Source organism: Bufo gargarizans, chromosome 5, assembly GCF_014858855.1.
Source record: "Bufo gargarizans isolate SCDJY-AF-19 chromosome 5, ASM1485885v1, whole genome shotgun sequence".
Lineage (NCBI taxonomy): Eukaryota > Metazoa > Chordata > Amphibia > Anura > Bufonidae > Bufo > Bufo gargarizans.
The window spans coordinates 426,589,963-426,613,795 of record NC_058084.1 but is presented as its reverse complement, the minus strand read 5'-3'; the positions used below and the strand labels follow the sequence as shown (position 1 = coordinate 426,613,795).

General features: G+C 46.6%; 1 protein-coding gene across 17 annotated transcripts in view; it reads right to left on the bottom strand.

The window, feature by feature from the left end:
* The window catches only part of SVIL (supervillin), a 193,317-nt gene that overhangs the window by 80,571 nt on the left and 88,913 nt on the right, over window positions 1-23,833 (bottom strand). For all 17 annotated transcript variants that reach the window (XM_044294219.1, XM_044294221.1, XM_044294209.1 and 14 more), the window contains exons 3-6: window positions 20,843-20,934; window positions 19,216-19,273; window positions 18,993-19,123; window positions 16,607-17,237 (exon numbers count right to left, since the gene is read on the bottom strand). In XM_044294219.1, coding sequence (XP_044150154.1) covers window positions 16,607-17,237; window positions 18,993-19,123; window positions 19,216-19,223 — 770 coding nt within the window. In that variant the 5' untranslated portion in view covers window positions 19,224-19,273; window positions 20,843-20,934. The remainder of the gene's footprint in view (window positions 1-16,606; window positions 17,238-18,992; window positions 19,124-19,215; window positions 19,274-20,842; window positions 20,935-23,833) is intronic.

Here is a 23,833-nt window from a genome sequence, read left to right as displayed (position 1 = left end):
AGAACATGTCCTGTTCTGGTCCATATTGCAGATAAAAATTGACATTTTTATAGATGGAAGCGAGTGCTCTGCCTCTTTCGCTTTCATCGACTTTGCTTGGCTTTTTCAGCGTGGTGGTACAGACATCACATACTTTCTATGGACCCGTACTCTACATACTCGAAAAGTTGAGCAAAGCTGATGAAAGCTCAAGGGACATAATGCACAGAGCAGTCCATCTATTCCTTCATATTTTCATCAAAGGTTTAGATAGCCTTTAAGGTGGTCATACATTAGATGCATGTCTGCCATACATGCTAAATCTGGCATGATTGGAAGATCTAATGTGTTATGGGTCCTTACCAAATCTCCCCCTGATGGCAGAAGTCAGGGAGAGAAGGTCATATAGCCTTCACAATCCTTTATGAATGTTTTCCCTTGACGTATGCCAAGGAGTGGCCCAGATATGACCACGGCAGGGAGATCTCCAGCCATGGGGAAAGTAGTACGCAGTGCTGGAACAAGTGTATGCAATGGAATGAGGTGTACTCTTGGAAAGGGCTGAGGAGGGGGGGGGGGGGGGGAGAATCCAGGAAGACGACTAGATGCCAGAGGTCTCCCAATGTATTTAGAAAGAACGTAATTTGGCCAGCTGAAAAGATCCAGTTAATAACAGCATGACTAGCCATGAATTATACGGGCCAATTATATATTTTCACTCCACTCTATATTGTAGACTCTGCTCTACCTGTTAACTGGTCGGGGGGCAGCCAACAGCTGCATATTAGGTAATTGTATTGTGGTCTCTGGACTGCTTAATATTAGTCAAACTATGCAATGTAACATGACCTGCTTGAACACTGAGACCCAGATCACAGTGTGGTGGTTGGCTTGGAAGAGGCCGCGTACTGTGAGAATTTATAATGCTTTACCTCCCATCTGAGCTTTTCCAAGAGGTAGTTTAGTGTCCAATAAACATTAACGTCTCAGATTTCCCCAAAATAAAGAAAAAGCATAGCTGAGAACAAGTGACTAGTTCTATCCGGAGCGAAAAGAAAGACGTTTCTTCCCACGCAAGTTATTACCAAAAACACTTTTTAGTTTCCATAGATATTATGGTTCAAAAGGTGAAATATGAACTGCTCACAATTTGGGGCACCAAGAAGACCCAACAATCTGTTAATATGAAACACATTCATCTAAGGCCTCATGCACACGACCGTGGTTTAGGTCCGCATCAGAGCCGCATTTTTTGCAGGTCGGGTGCGGACCCATTCACTTTAACAGGGCCTCAAAAGATGCGGACAGCACTCATCCGCACATCCGTTTCATGGCCCCGCAAAAAAAAACGATTAAAAAAAACCAAAACAATTAACATGTCCTATTCTTGTCCGTATCACGCACAAGGATAGGACCGCTCTATTGTAGACCAGACGTTCCGTTCTGCAAAATGTGGAACGCACACAGCAGGTATCAGCGTTTTGTGGACCGCAAAACTGACACGGTCATGTTCACGAGGCCTTAATGGAGTGTTCCAGCCTAAAGCATGTGATAAATGCTACAGCCGCAGGGGTCTGACCACCAGATGCCCCCACCTATCGTCAGTGAAGGTCCACGGCTAGGAGAAGTTTGAATGGAGTAGTAGTCGAACATGCACCCCGACGTTCAATTCAAAGTCTACTTCAACCTTTAAAGGGACTATCAGCTTCTGAAAAATCACTTTCTGTTACAAGGTTGTCCCAAATATAGGCGGATTTGAAGGGTCACCCACTGATGGGACACTCAACAATGAGCCGTCACTATTAAATGAGCCCAGTAGCAAACACCGCGCTACCACAGGGGAAATGAAGCATTACAGACTTCTCAATTTAAAAGGGTTTTCCAGGTTACAGACCGAAGGATAGGTCATCAATATCAGATCAGTGAAGGTCCGAGAACCCACCAATCAGCTGTCTGCGGCAGACAGCTCCACTCTCAGTGTAGTGGTCATGCCAGGTTACCGCAGCTCAGCTTCTATTCGCAGTTTAAAGTTGGGAGTGTAGACGTCGGATCAGCTGATCAGATTGTTATGGCATGGCATTATATGATAGAAATACGGCTTTAAAATGAAAACTAATGTCTGGTCATCATGGCAGCAGTATATTCCTCCGGTGGTCGGCTATGCTGTCCGATATCCTACAATAGATTGCATCTAAACGTGACTAAAGCGGTATCTGAACCTCAATTCTCCTTAAATTGCCAGATGAAGAGCAAAAGAAAACAAACACCACCGAGGGCTTTGTCAGTCTGACCGGGATCTAGACAGCATGAGCCCCATCGTTCGCTGGAATAACAAAGCGGTTTCAGTCTCTATTAGCCTACCGCTGGCTCCCAACAGATTATTTTTCAGACAGAAAACTGGGGCCCTAGATTTTTTCTCGCTCAGGAAGGAGACAAAGAAAGAAACTAAGGGCTCATGCACACGACCGTGAACGACCTGGGAAACATGGTCCGTGTGTCTGCTGGATCTCGGGGGCCGACCTCTGTTCCTCTAACCTGACCATATCTTAGTATGTTATGATGCAGTCAGGACATATCTGATTGCGGATGTCTTGTATGGAACTCACCCGTTCTTCCTGAGCAGATTATGGTTGTGTGCATGAGCCACTGCCGACAGTAGCTCTGAAGGTTGTTTTGGCAGAGAACAGCCTGACAGACCTCTCTGCAACCAGCATTGCCGCAATGCCCACCAGCCCAATTGACTAATGTAGTCCGGTGGAAATTCGGCCGCTACTCGACCAATATACTATGCAGTGGTATTTGTCCATCCAAATCCCAGCATATTTGAGAGCTCCGGCAGAAAGTGCTCTGCCAGAACAGCCTGCTGGAGCTACTATCAGCAGTGTGAAACAGGCCTTAGGGTGCAGTCTCTTGGCACTTTTAATAATCAGTGGAGACCCCCTATTGATCACCACTCCTGACAGGTCTCTCGGACCCTTCAAGCTTTCTAAAAAAGTGACCCTTGTCTACTTGCTGAATCCTAATAGGAGAAACCCTTTAAGTCTTGTGTACACAACATGCTTGCATTTTCTTTATATAAAGTTTTATAGTGACAGGGATTAAATCATCTGTTTGTGGAGACTATCCCAGATTCTCACGAAGAGACCGGGGAAGTAAACGGCAAAGGGAAAACAGCAAGGATTTATATTATATCAGGAACATATGCTTTCCATTAAAATACCATCTGACATCCACTCGCTAAATATTAACATATGGGGTTTTACGCCAAAGTCATTCTGACCTGGCTGCATGTAATATACATATCTGAGTGCGGAGATCCCAAAATACAGAAATTAAACAATTAACTTCGGAAACTGAGTGCAAGGAAAAATAACAGGTAAAACGGCTCTATAGAGTCAGACTCCAAATTGTGTAAGAGCCTTCGAGCCGTGCAAAAAATACCCCAAAAGGAATATACATAAGCAAATAACACGTCTCCCAGTAGACCAGTAATTTGTACATTTATATACGATTGATTACATATAGGTCTTGGGGAAAAAAAAAAAATATATACACACGTCTATACACAGCTGTGAAACAACCCCCATCTTCACCGACCTCTCTTCGCTCTAGGTTAGGAGCATCCGAATGTGGCCAGGGGTATGGACGCCTGGAGATAACATCTGTACAGTTCTGAAGTCATCATTTTGGTGTTTATTAGGAAAGCTATAGGAGAGTTAACACCTTCCCAATTATAAAGTATGGATTTCCAAAGATCCAAGGGTGAAAGCAATGCTATGATATCCACTGCAACAATATGCAATACCGACAAGTGGCCAGATACAGTCAGGTCCATAAATATTGGGACATCTAGACAATTCTAACATTTTTTGGATCTATACACCACCACAATGGATTTTAAATGAAACTAACAAGATGTGCTTTAACTGCAGACTGTCAGCTTTAATTTGAGGGTATTTACATCCAAATCAGGTGAACAGTGTAGGAATTACAACAGTTTGCATATGTGCCTCCCACTTGTTAAGGAACCAATCCTTTGCAGTCAATTACAGCCTAAAGTCTGGAACGCATAGACATCACCAGATGCAGGGTTTCCTCCCTGGTGATGCTCTGCCAGGCCTCTACTGCAACTGTCTTCAGTTCCTGCTTGTTTTGGGGGCATTTGCCCCTCAGTTTTGTCTTCAGCAAGTGAAATTCTTGCTCAAATGGATTCAGGTCAGGAGATTAACTTGGCCATTGCATAATATTCCACTTCTTTCCCTTAAAAAAAAAACTTTGGATGCTTTTGCAGTATGCTTTGGGTCATTGTCCATCTGCACTGTGAAGCGCCGTCCAATGAGTTCTGAAGCATTTGGCTGAATATGAGCAGATAATATTGCCCGAAACACTTCAGAATTCATCCTGCAGCTTTTGTCAGCGGTCACATCAGCAATAAATACAAGAGAACCAGTTCCATTGGCAGTTATACATGCCCACGCAATGACACTACCACCACCATGCTTCACTGATGAGGTGGTATGCTTAGGATCATGAGCAGTTCCTTTCCTTCTCCATACTCTTCTCTTCCCATCACTCTGGTACAAGTTCATCTTGGTCTCATCTGTCCATAGGATGTTGTTCCAGAACTGTGAAGGCTTTTTTTAGATGTCGTTTGGCAAACTTTAATCTGGCCTTTCTGTTTTTGAGGCTCACCAATGGTTTACATCTTGTGGTGAACCCTCTGTATTCACTCTGGTGAGGTCTTCTCTTGATTGTTGACTTTGACACACATACACCTACCCCCTGGAGAGTGTTCTTGATCTGGCCAACTGTTGTGAAGGGTGTTTTCTTCACCAGGGAAATAATTCTTCAGTCATCCACCACAGTTGTTTTCCGTGGTCTTCTGGGTCTTTTGGTGTTGCTGAGCTCACCGGTGCGTTCCTTCTTTTTAAAACTGTTCCAAACAGTTGTTTTGGCCACGCCTAATGTTTTTGCTATCTCTCCGATGGGTTTGTTGTGTTTTTTCAGCCTAATGATTGCTTGCTTCACTGATAGTGACAGCTCTTTGGATCTCATCTTGAGAGTTGACAGCAACAGATTCCGAATGCAAATAGCACACTGGAAATGAACTCTGGACCTTTTATCTGCTCATTGTAATTGGGATAATGAGGAAATAACACACACCTGGCCATGGAACAGCTGAGAAGCCAATTGTCCCATTACTTTTGGTTCCTTAACAAGTGGGAGGCACATATGCAAACTGTTGTAATTCCTACGCAGTTCACCTGATTTGGATGTAAATACCCTCAAATTTAAGCTGACAGTCTGCAGATAAAGCACATCTTGGTCGTTTCATTTCAAATCCATTGTGGTGATGTATAGAGCCAAAAATGTTACAATTACTCAATGTCCCAATATTATATATATATATATATATATATATATATATATATATATATATATATATATATATATATATATATATATATATATATATATATATCTGTACACAGTGACCATGGTGCACACCAAAGAGTAAAAAATAAAAAAATAAAATCGACATTGTGTTAATAAGTCTGCTCCTTTGGGCACTTCACTATCTGTGTTTTTACTAGGGGTGCACCGAAATGAAAATTCTGGTCCGAAACCGAAAATTCAGGATGCCCTTGACCGAAACCGCCTTTTTTTGCCCAAATACTTTTAAAATACTTTTTTTTAATGATTTTATTAATTCTTTCACATGCACCCCACACACAGCTGCTCTGGGTAGGCAGACACACACAGCTCTGCTACATACACCACACACACTACTGTTCTGGATTCACACTATACACCTATCTTTGCTGCATTATACACATGAAGCACCCTCAGCTCTGCTACATGCACCCCACACACAGCTGCTCTGGGTAGGCAGACACACACAGCTATGCTACAAGCTCGCTGTACATCTTGTTTGCAGATTTGACGAAATCTGCAATGTGTGAATGAGGCCATACACATCATCCCTGCATTAACCCCTAAGTACCCGGAATTGTAAGTGCTAGGGTGCTAACCTCATATGTTCAACAGTTCAAGCCAAAGTCAGGAGCAGATGAGGATCATAAAGGCGCTACCAGTCCACAGCCTGGCTTCTCCCACCCACATGACCGGTCACATGGTCATGACCATCAAAGGTCCTGTAGCTTAGAAGGATCTGGCATCTACACTGAGCTGCAGGGCGCAGAGCCCCTATGTCTGGTATACTGGGAAATGGGGGTGCAGAGCTGAGGGATCCCCATATGTTTAGCTCTGCAGGGATAGACAGGGCACGCTGCCGACCACATTTTCTGCCGATATGTACCAATATCGGCCGAAATGGATTAGGCCCATTTTCGGCCGCCGGAATTTCGGTGCACCCCTAGTTTTTACACAGGGCTGTGGAGGAAATTCCTAAAGTCCACGTTATCCCCATGCTCAGAAAAGAAAATCGTACGAGGAAATGGGCATTCAGCTCGGCTATATTTTTCCTGGACAGAATCTGTGCCCATTATTATGCAGAAAGTGCAAAAGAAGGATACAGGGAGATAAATGGCATATTCTCCGATAAATACGCAGGTCAACCATGAAATAATCAGCCCCATCCTAAAATACTACCTGCTACACAGAAAATTATCAACCGGTGCCCCTTTATACGTGAACTGGGCATTTATCAGCTGCAGACGGCAAAAGGAAAACTAAGGCTACTTAACACTCGAGTTTGGTGCGGATCCGTCATGGATCTGCACAGATGGATCCATTCAGATAATACAACCGTCTGCAACCGTTCAGAATGGATCTGTTTGTATTATCTTTAACATAGCCAAGACGGATCCGTCTTGAATACCATTGAAAGTAAATGGAGGACGGATCAGTTTTCTATTGTGCCAGAATGGGTCATAGAAAACGGATCCGTCCCCATTGACTTACATTGTGTGCCAGGACGTTTGGCTCAGTTTAGTCAGAGGGACAGCAGCGCAAGCGTAAGCAGCGTTTTGGTGTCCGCCTCCAAAGTGGAATGGAGGTGGAACAGAGGCAAACGGATGCATTCTGAGCAGATCCTTTTCCATTCAGAAGGCATTAGGGCAAAACTGATCCGTTTTGGACCGCTTGTGAGAGCCCTGAACGGATCTGACAAAAGGAAAGCCAAAATGCCAGTGTGAAAAGTAGCCCAAGTCAAAGTCAGAGGTTTATGGCATCTAAAACGTCAGGGATATAGTAGATCGGGAAATGTTTGAGCATTCAATTTAATGAAAACAACGAATAAACTGAAACAGGCTGTTTTTCAGCTGATCAAAAGTTTAGGACCACACCTCCCAAAAAAATTTTATATATATTTATATATATATATATATTTATATATATATATATATATATATATATATATATATATATATATATATATATATATATATATATATATATATATATATATATATATATATATATGGAACTGTTGTCCATTTTTGTAAACTTCCCTTGCCATCCATCCCCAAAGGTTCCAAATTGGATTTAGATCAGGGGAACACGTAGGATGGCCAAAAGAGTGATGTTATTCTCCTGGAAGAAGTCCCTTGTCCTGCGGGCATTGTGTACTGTAGCGTTGTCCTGTTGAAAAACCCAGTCGTTACCACACAGACGAGGGCCCTCAGTCATGAGGAATGCTCTCTGCAACATCTGGACATAGCCAGCGGCCGTTTGACGCCCCTGCACTTCCTGTAGCTCCATTGTTCCACTGAAGGAAAAAGCACCCCAGACCATTATGGCGCCCCCTCCACTGTGGCGCGTAGGAAACATCTCAGGTGGTATCTGCTTCTCATGCCAGTAACGTTGGAAACCATCAGGACCATCAAGGTTTTTTCTCAGAGAATAAAACTTTCTTCCACCTTTGAATGTCCCATGTTTGGTGCTCTCTTGCAAAGTCCAAACGAGCAGTTCTGTGGCGTTCAAGGAGACGAGGTCTTTGAAGACGTTTTTTGTTTTTGAAGCCCTTCAGTCTCAGATGCCGTCTGATGGTTATGGGGCTGCAGTGAGCACCAGTAAGGGCCTTAATTTGGGTCGAGGATTGTCCAGTGTCTTGACGGACAGCCAATTGGATCCTCCGGCTCACTGCTGATTAAATATTTTGGGGTCTTCCACTTGACTTTTTTGTTTCATAATCCTGAGGATCATTTAAGAAATTCCAAATGACTGTCTTACTGCGTCCCACCTCAGCAGCGATGGCGCGGTGTGAGAGACCCTGCTTATGCAGTTCAACAACCCGACCACGTTCAAAAAGGGAGAGTTTTTTTGCCTTTGCCATCACAACGTGTGACTACATGACAGAAAATGACAATGAATCCACATCTTTGCACAGATTTGGCCTTTTAAAAAGGCATGTGGTCCTAACATTTGGATCAGCTGAAAAACAGCCCGTGTCAGTTTAATCGTTATTTTATTAATTGAATGCTCAAAAAATGTTTTGTCTCACGCTCATTTCTTCTTGTTGCATGTTGAAGCTATACTTGGAACCTTGTTAAGATCCAACAATGTAAAAACGAGATTTTTGTATAACTTACCAGTAAAATCTCTTTCTCGCTCTTTCCTTGGGGGACACAGAAGACCTTGGGTATAGCTCATCTCCATAGGAGGCGTGACACTAAGTGAAAACTGTTAAGCCCCTCCTCCACAGCTATACCCTCAGCCTGGAGAGAGAGACTGCCAGTTGCGTGTCCAAGCAGTGAGAAAAGGCAAAGTCCAACAAGGAACCAACAAGCCAACTACCCAACGGGTAACAAAAACTTGGAAAACGTACAGAGAAAAAACAATGAATGGGTGGGTGCTGTGTCCCCCAAGGAAAGAGCGAGAAAGAGATTTTACTGGTAAGTTATACAAAAATCTCGTTTTCTCGCCCAGTTTCCTTGGGGGACACAGAAGACCTTGGGACGTTCAAAAGCAGTCCAAAAGGGGGAGGGACCACAGCACCAAGGTGAAGCACCCGAAAGGCATCAATGAACCGCCGCCTGTAAACCCAGGCGGGGTAAGGCAGCATCTGCCAAAGTCAGAGTACGCACCCTGTAGAACTCAGTAAGGCGTGCAAGGCAGACCTGTGGCCGCCGTGCCCAAATGCACGGCCGAAGCCCAATGCCTCCGGCCCAGGAGGCACCAACCGCTCTGGAGAAAGGAACGGTGACACCAAAGACAGAATACTGCCCTTGGTGCGGTAACCTCAGCAATAGCCAATCTGATCAAGCGGAGGAAAACCACCCTGGAGTCTGTCAACCCTATGCACAGCCCTCCTGGAAACCCAAGAGGCCGAACGTCTGCAAGAGTCGGAGATCTCCAAGTAAAAACGGCAAGGCCCAAACAACGTCCAAATAGGTGAGGTGTTGAAGCGAAAGGCAAACACCACCTTCAGAAGGAAGGAAGAAACGGGATGCAGAACAGCCCTGTCCTGGAAAAGACAAAGCTCATAACAAAAAAAGGGGCCATTCCGGCACCCGTCAGAGACACGACTGATACGGAACACAACCGTACAGGACAGAAGGGGTAGAGAGAACTCCTGTAACGGCTCCAAGGACAAGATTGGAGCGCCGAGAGTACAGTACAGAGGAACCAAAGAGCCACTCTGAGGAAGAAGGTCTGGACAGGCCCCGAGGGCCGGGGAACGCTGGAAGAGGAAGGACAGCGCCGACACTTGACACTTCAAGCAAAGGAGTCCCAGTCCCAGGTCCAGGCCGGACTGGAGAAAGACAGAACCATGGGGGGGAGAAGGGCAGAGTGGGGAATGCCCAGCTACCCACAGACACCCAGACAAAAAAACCCTAAATCCAACGACAGATCCTGGACGAAACACAGCCAGGAGCGAACAGTAGCGAGCCCGCTGGAGTCACCTGGGCAAGCGGATAAAAACCCAATGTGACCAGGCGCAGACCAGTAACACGGGCAGAAGGGTCGGCAAAACTGGTCCCGTCGGCCTCCGAGCAACGTTGTCCCGTATCCACCCGGAGTGGGGGAGCAGAAGGACAGGCGGAAGGGAACCGAAGGGTCCGCCCAGCATCCGCCAGATGCCAGGACAAGACAGGCTAAAGTCCATGCTGATGTAGCCACCACAGGAAGACTATCTACAGTCCTGGTGTGGGAGATCGAAGGACAATCTGGACCGAAGGGCAGTCCCCCCAAGTTACCAAGAAGGTAAGGCTACAGCAGAACCATAGCCTAGAATGGAAAACGCAATCTGCACCCAGCGGGAGGACAGAACGCGGTAGACCCAGCAAGAGGCACACAGCTAATACAGCCAGTGTGAACAAGGGAGACAGTACGAGACCAAAGGAACACCGGAACCAACCACATGAACAACCATGCTCCCCCCAGAGGGGAGGACAGTGAAGGAACAGCCTCTGAAGCCTGGCCGGGCAGAAGCCACATCGGCGTGATCTGTACCGAACGGGGAGCCAAACAGAGCCGGCGAGACAAGGTAGTCGAGACAGAGGCCGGCATCACACCCCCCAACTGAAAGGAGGAGTGGGCAGCAGGGAAGTCATAGGACAGCCCAAAAGCAGAACCCTGCTACACTGTGAGACGCCCGGTTCACCGCCTCGCAGAAGGCAAATACCCTGAAGAACCCAAGGTGGAAGTCCTCCGGACCTGGGTAATAGAGCATCCAAGAGAAGTTGGGTGATCTTCCCGAGAAGAGTGGCCCGAACCTGGTAGCAGATCAGACCGAAGCGTAGAGGGCGCCAAGAGGAAGGACTCATACCACACTGCATCCGAAGAGGAGGAAATGGTAATAGGCGAAGGAACCATAGTCCCGCCAGAGCCAACGAAGAATCCGAGGGGCGCTGCAGACAACAGCACGCATCTAGGAACCACGAACACTTCCCGGGAGGAAGGGCCAACGAAATGAATGAGTACCACCCAGCTCGGTGCAGTAGAGAGCACAGAGCCCTCCGGGTCAGGTGGACAGAACGATCTCTGTAGAGACGAGTGCAAGGCTTGCGGCAAGTAACCCAAGAGAACAAAGGGATGTCGCAGGAAGGAGGGGAGGCATACGTACGAGCAGCCCCGTAAGCAGTGAGAAGGCCAACCCACCTACGGGAGGAGAAGGCATAAACGGCCCAAACAACGCACAAGAACGGCCGCTCCCTGCAAAAAAGTCACTCAGAGAAGAGGGCCAGCCACAGAGTGCCCCAGCATCTATGGAAGTGCAAAGTGCAACCTGAAAGGGAGTTATGCATAAGCCTAGCATGGCACGCGATGGAACGTAAGCAGTCCGCCCCGAAAGAGGGGAAATGTACCTGGCAAACTGCAGTCGGCAAGAGTGCAAAGGCCCACCCCAAAAGGGGGTGACGCCTAAGGCCGTACCTACTCCAGAGACATAGGACATACCATATAATCCAGCAGTAGCGCAGGAGGTCCACCTAGTGAAAGGGGGACATGCACAGGGTTATCCTAGCATTAAGAGAGCGTGCAATAATTCCCCCAACACCGAACTTTGTGAGAGTGCAACCACTCCGCCAATGAAGGGGACATGTACAAGTCCAGCACAGCACGTACAAGGACAGCCGTGAATCTCATGAGCGTGCAAAAGTCCGCCCATGGAATGAGGGGTGGTCACACACAAGGCCAGCACCGAATCCAATGGGAGTGCAAGCGTTCCACCCATGTACGGCGCTGGTGCGATGTGTAAACATGACGCCCGCTTGCACGTGCAGCGGGCGTCATGCACATGGCCAGCATCTCATCCAGGGAGAGTGAGAGCACCCTGCCATGTACGGGAGTCATGCACATAGCCAGCAACGTACTGGCGAGAGACAACCACAGTCAGTGAGAATGTGTGTATGTCGCCTGAGGAAGGGAGGCATGCCCATGGCCGGCAGCGAATCCAGTGAGAGTGCGTATACCGCCCACGGAAGAGGGGCCATGCACATGGCTGACAGCGGATCCAGCGAGAGTGCAAGCACCCCGCCATGGAAGGGGTTCATGCACATGGCCAGCAACGCACCGGCGAGAGAACAACCACAGACAGAGGGAGTGTATGCATGCCGCCTGAGGGAAGGAGGCGTGCCCAAGGCCGGCAGCGAATCCAATGAGAGTGCAGCATACCACCTATGGAAGGGGGTCATGCCTATGGCCAGCCGCGAATCCAGTGAAAGTGCAGCGTTCCGCCTATGGAAGCGTGTCGTGCACCTGGCCAGCACCGCATCCGGTGAGAGTGCAGATTTCCGCCTAATAAAAGGGGGACATGCACATGATCGGCAACAAATCCAGTGAGAGTATAGCGTTCCGCCAATGGAAGGGGGTCACGCACATGGTCGACCGCGAATCCAGCGAGAGTGCTGCGTTCCGCCAATGGAAGGGGGACGTGCACATGGCCAGCACCGTATCCGGTGAGAGTGCAGTATTCCGCCTATGGAAGTTGGTCACGCACACGGCCGGCAGCGAATCCAGTGAGAGTGCAGCGTTCCGCCTATGGAAGGGGGACGTGCACATGGCCAGCACCGTATCCGGTGAGAGTGCAGTATTCCGCCTATGGAAGGGGGTCACGCACACGGCTGGCAGCGAATCCAGTGAGTGCAGCGTTCCGCCTATGGAAGGGGGTCGTGCACATGGCCAGCACCGTATCCGGTGAACCTGCAGCAATCCGCCTAAGAAGGTCATACACAAGGCCAGCCCGCAGCCAGGGAGAGTGCAGTATCCCGCCTGGGAGGGGGGGGGGGGGGGGGGTCATGTCCATGGCAGGCACCATACCTGGAGAGGGTGACGAATGCTGCCTACAGAACTGACCGCATGCACTTGGCCCGCGCTGCATCCCGGGAGAGGGCAAGAAACCGCCTAAAAGGGGAAATGCACCTGGCAGCGACGCAGGCTGGGAGCGCGAAACCATGCTGCCTATGGAAGGGGGGCATGCAGACAGGCAGCACTACTGCGATGAGGCTGCAGCGTCCTGCGCAGCCCACAAGAATCTGTTAGACATCTGTTTATTCATTATTATTTCATATTTTATTTATTTATATATTTTTTTTATTTAAAACAGCCTCTCTGAGGCTAAAGAGGAACCACCATATAGGGGCACAGATTCTCTTGATGCAAGAGAAAAAAGGGGTGGCCAACCATACAGGCCCATTGGGAGCCGGCCTGCACCCAAAGGGTTAACAGGGAGCCGGCCTGGGGGCCGGCGCTGCGATCCACTGGGGGCGGAGGAAGCCCCAGGCGGGAAGAATTCGCGCCTGGAGAAGTACCCGCCCCCTCCAACAAAGGCCAGAATTTCGCGGCCTAGTAGGCCGTAAAGCCGGGGCCTAAATTTGTGCGGCGCCCGGCCGACCGGGGCCGCATAGTATTATATACCGCCGGGACTGAGGCGGAGCGGCGCATTAAACCGGCCGCGGGAGCCCACCCCGCAGGCCGGAAGAGTCAGGGGCCCAAATGGAGTGCCGGAATTGCGGCCCCGCAGGCGGCCCAGCAGGTCATTGCGGCGCCCGGCCGCATCGGAATGTCCATGCCGGCCGGAGGCGAGGTCTGTCAGGAGCGGGCCCCAGGCCCTGAGCAACGCTCCGGTAAGGAGATGGGGGGACCCCGAGAACGGGTGCCCGCGTAGTATCATATACCGGCGGGACATCAAAAGATAAAGGGGGACAGCAGCTGCATGTCCTATGGGGGCCAGGAAGGGGGGGGGGGGAAGCAGGGAGCAGATTGCCGCCCTGCGGCACCCCAGGGGCCAGCCTAGATCCAGCAGTGGAAGGGTGAAGGTTTGTCCAGGGATTCGAACTCATGACCTCTACCATCAGAGGCAAGGCATTTACCCTCACAGCTATGAAGCTGTTCAGAGGCACAGTATGGGGGGTCAGGCCCGCAGGAGACCGGGTGGTGGAACGCACAAGAACGGCTGGTAGGGGGAGGGGGGACGTAGGGCTGGAGAAGCCAATCTCTCACCATAGCCGTCTTCACCCTCGGTCCATTCCAGCAGGGTCGCCCCTTCAGCTACTGGCACCGTAGTGGCAGGACGCTGGAAGAGGGGCTTGGCGTGCGGGCGACCCTTGCGCTGGCGGGATACAGGGGAGCTGGGCTGCCCTGGTCCTCCTTGCCTTCTGTGGGGGAGGCAGCAGTGCGGTGACCGGCACTGGCGCAGCTCAACCCCGGGAGAAACAGAGAGGTCTAGTGCGTCTCTGTTGTCCCTGATGATCTGGAACAAAAAGAAAAGAAAAAAGTAAAAATCAAAATTTAAACAAGGAGAAACAGCCCTGCAGTAGCAGGGAGTGTCTTGCCTCCTTGGACACTAAGCAAAAACTGGCAGTCTCTCTCTCCAGGCTGAGGGTATAGCTGTGGAGGAGGGGCTTAACAGTTTTCACTTAGTGTCACGCCTCCTATGGAGATGAGCTATACCCAAGGTCTTCTGTGTCCCCCAAGGAAACTGGGCGAGAAATGTGATTTTTTGCCATTTTTTCAAGTGGTACTTTTGATCAGGACTGCATCATGAAATCTCATGCCTAGATATCCTAGAAAAACAAACTATATGACATGAACACAATTCTAAGGTTGGAAATGACTCCTACATGTTATTTCATATACCCGAATAGTATCCTTGGATATGTTCAAACTCCTGCCATGAGCTCCAGCATTTGTGCTGCAAGTGGCTGCATCTAACCACCCAAAGACAGGTGCCCCCTTTCAGAAGGGCAGGATCGTGCAGCCATTTACTAAAAGTATGGTAGCATTACGCATCATAATCACAAAAGTAATATTATTGAATAAGTGTATGCCTTTCAGGGAGGACATCTGAGAAGAAGCCGATCTACAAGAGTCTACAAAAGTGAACGAATCATGGCTGCTCATCTGTCAAGGAGACTGATGCATTTAAATGCAGCGATCACCTCCACTGTATGTAATCACTAATGTCATCGCTCGTCCCCATACAGAACCAGTTTGCCAGCAGCAGAGTGCTGATTAGACAAGATTATCTGCTGCCGGCAAATGATGCAATTACGTGATGAACAAGCGTTTCTGGCAATTGGCAGCACCTTTACACCAGCAGATCATCGCGAACGAGCGTCCGTATAAATGCTTGTAATATAATCATCTACCCAACGTTAGAGCAGTGTAAAGGGCCTTAAGTCAGAGTCTATGGCAATGAGACCTCTTAAAGGGTTCTCCGGGAATTAAGAAAATGAAAATACTTAAATATTACTTCATTATAAATACAGTTGCAAGAAAAAGTATGTGAACCCTTTGGAATGATATGGATTTCTGCACAAATTGGTCATAAAATGTGATCTGATCTTCATCTAAGTCACAATAGACAATCACAGTCTGCTTAAACTAATAACACAAAGAAATAAATGTTACCATGTTTTTATTGAACACACCATGTAAACATTCACAGTGCAGGTGGAAAAGGTATGTTAACCCCTAGACTAATGACATCTCCAAGAGCTAATTGGAGTGAGGTGTCAGCCAACTGGAGTCCAATCAATGAGATGAGATTGGAGGTGTTGGTTACAGCTGCGCTGCCCTATAAAAAAAAAAAAAAAAAAAAAAAAAAAAAAAAAAAAAAAACACCAGTTCTGGGTTTGCTTTTAACAAGAAGCATTGCCTGATGTGAATGATGCCTCGCACAAAAGAGCTCTCAGAAGACCTACGATTAAGAATTGTTGACCTGCATAAAGATGGAAAGGGTTATAAAAGTATCTCCAAAAGCCTTGCTGTTCATCAGTCCATGGTAAGACAAATTGTCTATAAATGGAGAAAGTTCAGCACTGCTGCTACTCTCCCTAGAAGTGGCCGTCCTGTAAAGATCACTGCCAGAGCACAACGCAGACTGCTCAATGAGGTGAAGAAGAATCCTAGAGTGTCAGCTAAAGACTTACAAAAGTCTCTGGCCTATGCCAACATCCCTGTTAGCGAATCTACGATACGTAAAACACTAAACAAGAATGGATTTCATGGGAGGATACCACAGAGGAAGCCACTGCTGTCCAAAAAAAACATTGCTGCACGTTTACAGTTTGCACAAGAGCACCTGGATGTTCCACAGCAGTACTGGCAAAATATTCTGTGGACAGGTGAAACCAAAGCAGAGTTGTTTGGAAGAAACACACAACACTATGTGTGGAGAAAAAGAGGCACAGCACACCAACATCAAAACCTCATCCCAACTATGAAGTATCCCTGACAAATAGAGCAGAGAGGAGGATGAAGCAGCTCTTTATCTTAGTGTTGTGAAGTAACTGGTCCTCCTGAGTGATTAGGACAGGCTTTGTGTGCACTAATAGGACAGCGGCCACTTTGTTTCTCCTAATCATTGCTCCCCAGACAAAACAAGCCATTATAACTAATGAAATGTATTTTGGAATATATTTATAATAAAGTAATATTAACGTTATTTAAATTTTCTAAATTCCCGGAGAACCCCTTTAACATGGTCAAAGGACAAGTTATTGTTCTGTACACAAGACATAAAACCAGCAAAGTAGTTACCAAATTCTACCATTTATAAGGGAACAGAGGATGGAGTGGAGTATCCCGATTAGAGGCCACTCATTTCAGTGCTAGTTTGGGGTCAGATACAACCAGCTTATGAAACTCCAACACATCGGTACTACAGTACACTGGGTCCCAAAAATCATGTGTCGGAAGGCCAATTTAGATTCTTGCTTACCCTTGTCTGATGTCCACCTGCTGTTGCTGTTGATCTGCAGATAAGGAAACAGGAGAGGAGGAACGCTTCGGAGAGGTCTGGGATGCACGACGAGGGAATTTGGGTGACTGTGGCGCTTCTCCTAGAATGTTTCCCAGCCCATATGAAGAAGAATCTGCAGGACCATCTAGCTGTGAGATGCCATGAAACTTGTTATTGTTTTCCAGATTTTGCAGAGCATCGCAGGTGGACACATTTTCATTAATGTCATGGTGTTTCACGTCAGAGAGGCGAGCCTTCCTGCTTTCCGGCTGATACAAACAATCAGAAACACTGTCCTTGGAATCATCATCCTCATAAACGCCTGACCTCTTCTCGGACGTGTCACTGTCCTTCCTTGATCGAGTATACCTGGACTGGTATTCCGAATCTCCTTCAGAGTCCAAAGGTAGGCCATACTTTTCAGCCAACTGGCGCCTACGTTCAGCTTTGTATCGAGCTATCCGGTCTGCTTTAGATTCCTGTTCTTGTGCGCTCATATTTCCTAGAACATTAGTAGTCTCTGCCTGAATATCTGCTGGTTTTGGATGATACCTTAACTTTGAATGTGTTTCTACTGAAGACTCTGAAGTTGCATCATCGTTTGTGTGTCCTGGGGAAAGAAATGGTATTCAGCAATAAAAGAATAAAAAATGTAATCCTGTCTGGACAGAATAGTTACTGAACCAACGCATGTTCCATAATAATCACCTACATAAGACTTGCTATGAGGTAGGAACAAACGTAAAATGTGATATATAGATGACTGAAGAGCTATAGTAAGTCTAAAGGAAGCCATACACATCAGTATAATACAGAGTCCTGCTGATTTCAGACAGACTTGTGTTCATTCCACAAATAAAGATTAATTCAACATGCCCAATCTTTTGTTCTTACAGATAAGCTACCACCAGAGGAATATTGGGCAGTGGCTTACCCTCTTGTGAAAGAGAACACATGCTTACTTGCTAGAACCTAAGGAATAGCTGGCATGGAAGGTGTATGGCCAGCTATGGACTAGTAATAACATCAGGCTGTCAAATACATAGGGATTTCTTAATCTGGTGTGGATCTTTCCTAAGGTCACCCCCAACATCTTTAGTACTTTTACCCCTTCCATTAAAGGGCATCTGTCAGCAGATTTGTCCCTATGACACTGGCTCACCTGTTGCATATGCGTTTGGCAGCTGAAGGCCTCTGTGTTGGTCCCATGTTCATATGTGTCCGCATTACTGAGAAACATGATGTTGTAATATATGCAAATGAGCCTCTAGGAGCAACAAGGGTGTTGCTGTTACACCTAGAGGCTCAGCTCTCTCTGCAACTACTGTGCAATCTCCACTTTAATTGACCGTTCCAGGCAGTGAAAACCTCATCGCACCTGTCCCTGTCAAAGTGGAGAAGCTGCTGCAGTTGCAGAGAGCAGAGCCTTGTTTCTCCTAGAGGCTCATTCACATATATTTAAAACATAGTTTTTCTCAGCAATGCGGACACATATGAACACGGGACCAACACAGATGCCTTCAGCTGCTAAGAGCACAAGTAACAGGTCAGCCAGTGTCATAGGGACAAATCTGCTGTCAGATGCCTCTTAAATGACCTGCTTAAAAAGGACAAAGTAGAGAGTGGAAGTATTACAGAGAACCCCGTTCCTGTAAACCCTACACCTGTATACTAAAGTAAAGGCATGCATTTCTATCCATACATTCCATAATTATACACGAAGACTACAACAATTCTCAAAAATTCACATAACAGAGTGACATACTATGTGCCTGATCAGTGGGGGTCAGGGTGCTGAGAGGGGACAGAGGTGCTGAGCTGAGCGGTGCCCATTGGGCTTTGCTTTCCTCTCGTGGTAAAGACAATTTATGATCTCATACACAGATTGGATCACTTCTGCCAGGAGAACCAAGTTAAGCTGATGAGAGCCATTCTAGAGAACAGCAAAAGTCTTAGTACCTGGCCCTTCTTTTGAACACAACATCTATGTCATCATGTCAGATGTTTTTAGTACAGACAGGTACAATGCAGTAGACATGATCCTCATTAAGTCTTATGTAGCCTTTACAGTAAGGTTCAAGAAGGCCCCTAGGAGGACAAGGGACTGGATTACAGGGTAGACAAATGGGGTAACCAACGTGGCCCAAGTTAGTTTTCTTACGCAAGTTAAGAATCAGTGACATAATATAGCATGTCCACGAGAAATGAGATGGGGAGGCCTCCACCTAAAAAAGGAGAGGGTCCCCCCACCTAATATCTGGCTCAGTAGCCTCAACTTAATCTGGTCTCAAATATTAAGATTGAAACCTACAATGTCCATCTCTACCATATGAAAGTGGAGGATAACGATGCAGACATCTCATACCTAAATTAGGGCTATATTCATCAGTAGCTCGCGTGTATCTTGGGGTGTCTTCTTCTAGGAGCCTGCTCTGTAAGATAATTGGCGGTGCTTCATTTTCAATGCCTTCCAAACGTCTCGCAATTCTTTCTTTTCTGAAACAGAAGAGGATATTCAAGAAACATGAAAACTGCAATTCCATTCTACCAGGCTTACTGGAAAGCCACGGTCAACACAGGCCACTTACCTCTTCATCTCTGTAATTACCCTCCTGCTGGGCTCAAACACTTTTCTCAGCTCTGAAACTAAGGAGAAGATAAGTTCATGATCTGAAAATTATTACAGTCCACCAAGTATTCCATCTAATCTAATAGTGACTGAATAATAGGGAATTCTGAGGTGAAAATTCACAAGTTCCAACTGCAATAAGTGTAAACATCAAAAGTAATTGACAACTGCAGTCATTGAAAATTATTATATATATATATAATATGTAATGGTGTGGGGGATGTTTTCTGGGCACACTTTAGGCCCCTTAGTGCCAATTGGCCATCGTTTAAATGCCACGGGCTACCTGAGCATTGTTTCTGACTATGTCCATCCCTTCATGACCACCATGTACCCATCCTCTGATGGCTACTTCCAGCAGGATAATGCACCATGTCACAAAGCTCGAATCATTTCAAATTGGTTTCTTGAACATGACAATGAGTTCACTGTACTAAAATGGCCCCCACAGTCACCAGATCTCAACCCAATAGAGCATCTTTGGGATGTGGTGGAACGGGAGCTTTGTGCCCTGAATGTGCATCCCTCAAATCTCCATCAACTGCAAGATGCTATCCTATCAATATGGGCCAACATTTCTAAAGAATGCTATCAGCACCTTGTTGAATCAATGCCACGTAGAATAAAGGCAGTTCTGAAGGCAAAAGGGGGTCCAAGTATTAGTATTGTGTTCCTAATAATTCTTTAGGCGAGTGTATATATTTGGACAACGCCATCTGCAGCCAGGGACAATGCCAGGATTTAAAAAAAAAGCCCACCAGTTCTAATGACGCTGCTTCTCTCCTCAGCTGCAGCCATACTGTTTTGGCGGCAGTGATATGCCATATACCGCTCGTGATCACTGCAGCCATTATTATCATAAATGGTGCACTAGTTTGGCGGTAATTCCATTTTTCAGGATGGCATAAAAAGCATTGCTTGTCGGCAGCACATCCAACGGAAAGTGTATGAGAGGTGAAAATTAATGAACGCTCATATAGACATAGTAAACAAGTGTCAGTCAACTTGCGACTGACTCTTTCACATGACTGTTCCAACCAAACCCACCCTTACGTACCTACCTATAAAGCAGTCAGCCAGCATTACCTGACCGATTCAGTCCTGGTCCTTTGTAAGAGTTTCATATTTCTTCAAAAGATTTAGTTTATGTTTTTATGCAAGCATAAAACAAGGGAAAAGCAAATAACCTACTGCACCACCTCTCTAAAAAACTTTCCACCGAGGAACAAGTTAGAACCACGGAGAACAACTATAACTTTAATATAAAACTTCACAAAATGTTTCACACGTTAACCTTGCTTCGTGATGCCAGATGATCAACTGGGTACGGCAATGTGGACTTTCTTTATAGTAACCAGGAAATAAAAGCGTAGAGAACTGGTGTTCTAGGAACAGATTCCAGGTTTCCATATCTCAGAGTTTCCATGATGCGTGTCAGAGTGAAATATTAATCTGCTGGCTCCACAATAGGCAACAACTGCAACACTTATAATAATAACCGAGTCAAAGTCCCCATCTAGGCTCTTCTATCAGGAACGCGCAACTCCACTGGGGGCTTTGCCTGAATTCAGATGGAAAATACTTACCTTTAGGAAGAACAGCAAGTATGTGTGCATCAATATCCTTGGGGTAGTTTCCAAAATCTCCTTGAATTCCACAGCCAAAGTTTCTTTGGAAGCTAAGGTAGGGAAACGAAACATAATGTCATCTCGGATCAGTGACTGCTACTTTTCTACACATTTTAAATGCACAAGCTCCGTAAAATACAATATGGCTGGCATTACTACAATAACCGGCAAAGTTGGGCGACAACCACAGACTACTAGATAAATATCAATATGGTAAATCTGCCCAGCATGCGGCAGTATATCCCCGGCCTCCATCCTCACACAGATATTCAGATGCTGTACTAGGTTATAATATACAGGCGTCAGACTCACGACACACTGTGGCTCCAGTGAGGTTCACTCTGAGGGTCTGGTTCTGCAGGACATGCATCTATTCTATACAGAAGCACTGAAATCACGCTTGTGAACTGTGGCCAACTCTGTGTTACCATAAAAACCTAGACTTAAAAGGGGTTGTCCAGGGTTTAACAAGTAGCTCTCATCAAGTACAACTGTGATCAGACAATTCTGTAATTTACAATAATTACCGTTTTGGCTTTGTTTAGCCGTTTCCCCATGTTGGTGACATGACCCTGTCCTCTCTGCAAACCCCTTACATCCACCGACATCACATCCGCAGAGCTGCAACGGCGTCTGAACAAACCCCGGAAAGCATCTGAGCGCTGTGCAGTTCTGATGAAGGATGGTGCTCGCTGCGCATGTGCTGGCCCTGGGGATTCAACAGTACAAGTGGGGCAGTGGATCGGAGGAACGCCCACAGGATGCACAATCAGATTAGGAATACAGAGGCAGGGCTGTCATGTCAGCGGAAGTAGGGGGGTTCGCAAAGTGGACAGGATCATGAGACCAACACGGAAATCAGCTAAACAGAGCAAAAAATAGTAATTATTGTAAATTACAGAATGTCTTTATCACAATTGCACTTGATTAAGAGCAACTGAAAGGGGTTGTCTAGTGTCTGAAAACAATGGCTGCTTTCTCCTCCCTGTCCACAGGTTGTACGTGGTATTTCAGTCCTGCTCTGTGAACTCCAATGGAGCGGAGCTGCAATACCTCACACAACCCATGGACAGGAATGGTGGTGTTTTTGGAAGAAATCAGCCATGTTTTTCTAATCCTGGGCAACCCCTTTAAGTAGATAAAACACCTTTGTGGGCGCTTTCACACGAGCGTATCCATCTGTATTCTGGCTCTGGAATACACATGGATTCCGGATGATAAACCATCAGAACGGTCTTCAGTATTTCGTCTGGATTTATATGCGTATTCTTTCCTTACTGCATTTTTTATGCACTCCCATAGACTGCAATGTACGCATTTGGAAGCAAATACCCAGAAAACTAGGGCATGCTGTGGATTCCAAATACGAATGGAAATTATACGCCCATATCAATAGCAAAGCGCAACAAGGAAGAGGGAGCGCACTCGACTGATCTCTTAGTACAAATATAGAATATTTTGTCAAATATTTCTGTTTTGTTTGTTAAATTAGATAAAATAGGATTGAAGGAAAGCAGAGAAGAGGTGAGAAAAGGGTGGAATCATTTTACATTTTCAGCATTTCTTTAATAGTAAAGTTGGCTAAGAATTGTTTCTGCCACTACTATTTACCTGCTTAAAGAGACCTTCAAGTTCAAGAGAAAAAATTCACATTAACTGGAAAACGATTTCATGGTGCCTTCTTTTTCGTCTTTTCACCTGCCGGCCCACCAATTCCTGGGCTCTTTTTCTGCCATCCAAGATGGTTGCACTTCATCTAAGCCTGACTGAGGCACACTTTGCATTTGGTAGTCCATGACACTGCCTGCTGCCCTCATGTGACCAGTGCTAGCCAATCCAAGAGCAGGGCTGGACAAACAGGAAGTGACCTGGACTACCAAATGCACAGTGAGCATCAGGCAGTCTGAGAAGAAGTGCGACCATCTTGGATAACAGAAATGGAGCCTGGGAACCGTTGGATCTGCAGCTGACAAGATGGGCACCAGGTAAGTGTTCTTCACTACAGTTGTGCCAACTTTTAAAGTTATCCCTTATCCAGAGGGTCTCGTTCCCACGATCTGATGGACCCTGCCGCACCATTCATTCTCTATGGGCACACCGGAAAGAGAGAGTACAGTGCTCTGCTATCTCCTGCACACCCAAAGAGAATAAATGGACTGGCAGGACGCATAACAGGAACAGGATCCCCATTCTCAGGGTCAGTGGGGGTCCCAGGGGCTGGACCCCCAGCGACCAGCTAGCTATTGCGGGTCAGCAATAAGCGGGCACCGGCCATATGCTCACCACATCATGGATGTGGACCCATTCACTTGAATGTGTCCGCAATCCAGAAGGTGCAGTGCAGAACGGAGACACAGGACCACTACGGAGTGTTTCCGTGGGGTTTCTGTCCGTGCCTCCGCACTGCAAACAAATAGAACTTGTTCTATTTTTTGCTGTGCGGCCGTATCACAGACTCATTCAAGTTGAATGGGTCTGGATCTGTCACAGCAGCCACACGGATAGTGCTCGTGCATTGGGGACCACAATTGCGGTCCCCAACGCACGGAACGGCAGAGCAACAGCCGTGTGCATGAGGCTTTATATGGTAGATGGAGGTGTGTGTGTGTGTGTGTGTGTGTGTGTGTGTGTGTGTGTGTGTGTGTGTGTGCGCATTTGATTATCATGTCTGATAACCTCTTTGCTTGTGCCAATTCTATCCTGTTGATATTATAAAACACCAAGCCTCATTTTTCAGGCTTTTACAGGGAAATTCATTTTGAAAGGCATTTGACACAAGATTAACTGTCCGATACTAAAACCCACCAGAGACACGCACGGGGTCATGGCTGTAATGGAACTGTTAAATGAAAATAAACTGGTGGTGTATCCTGAGGAAATATTACATCACCGCTGACCGAGGAGTGGAAAGCTTACAAATACCGTACTCTCTGCTCACATTCCATCCAA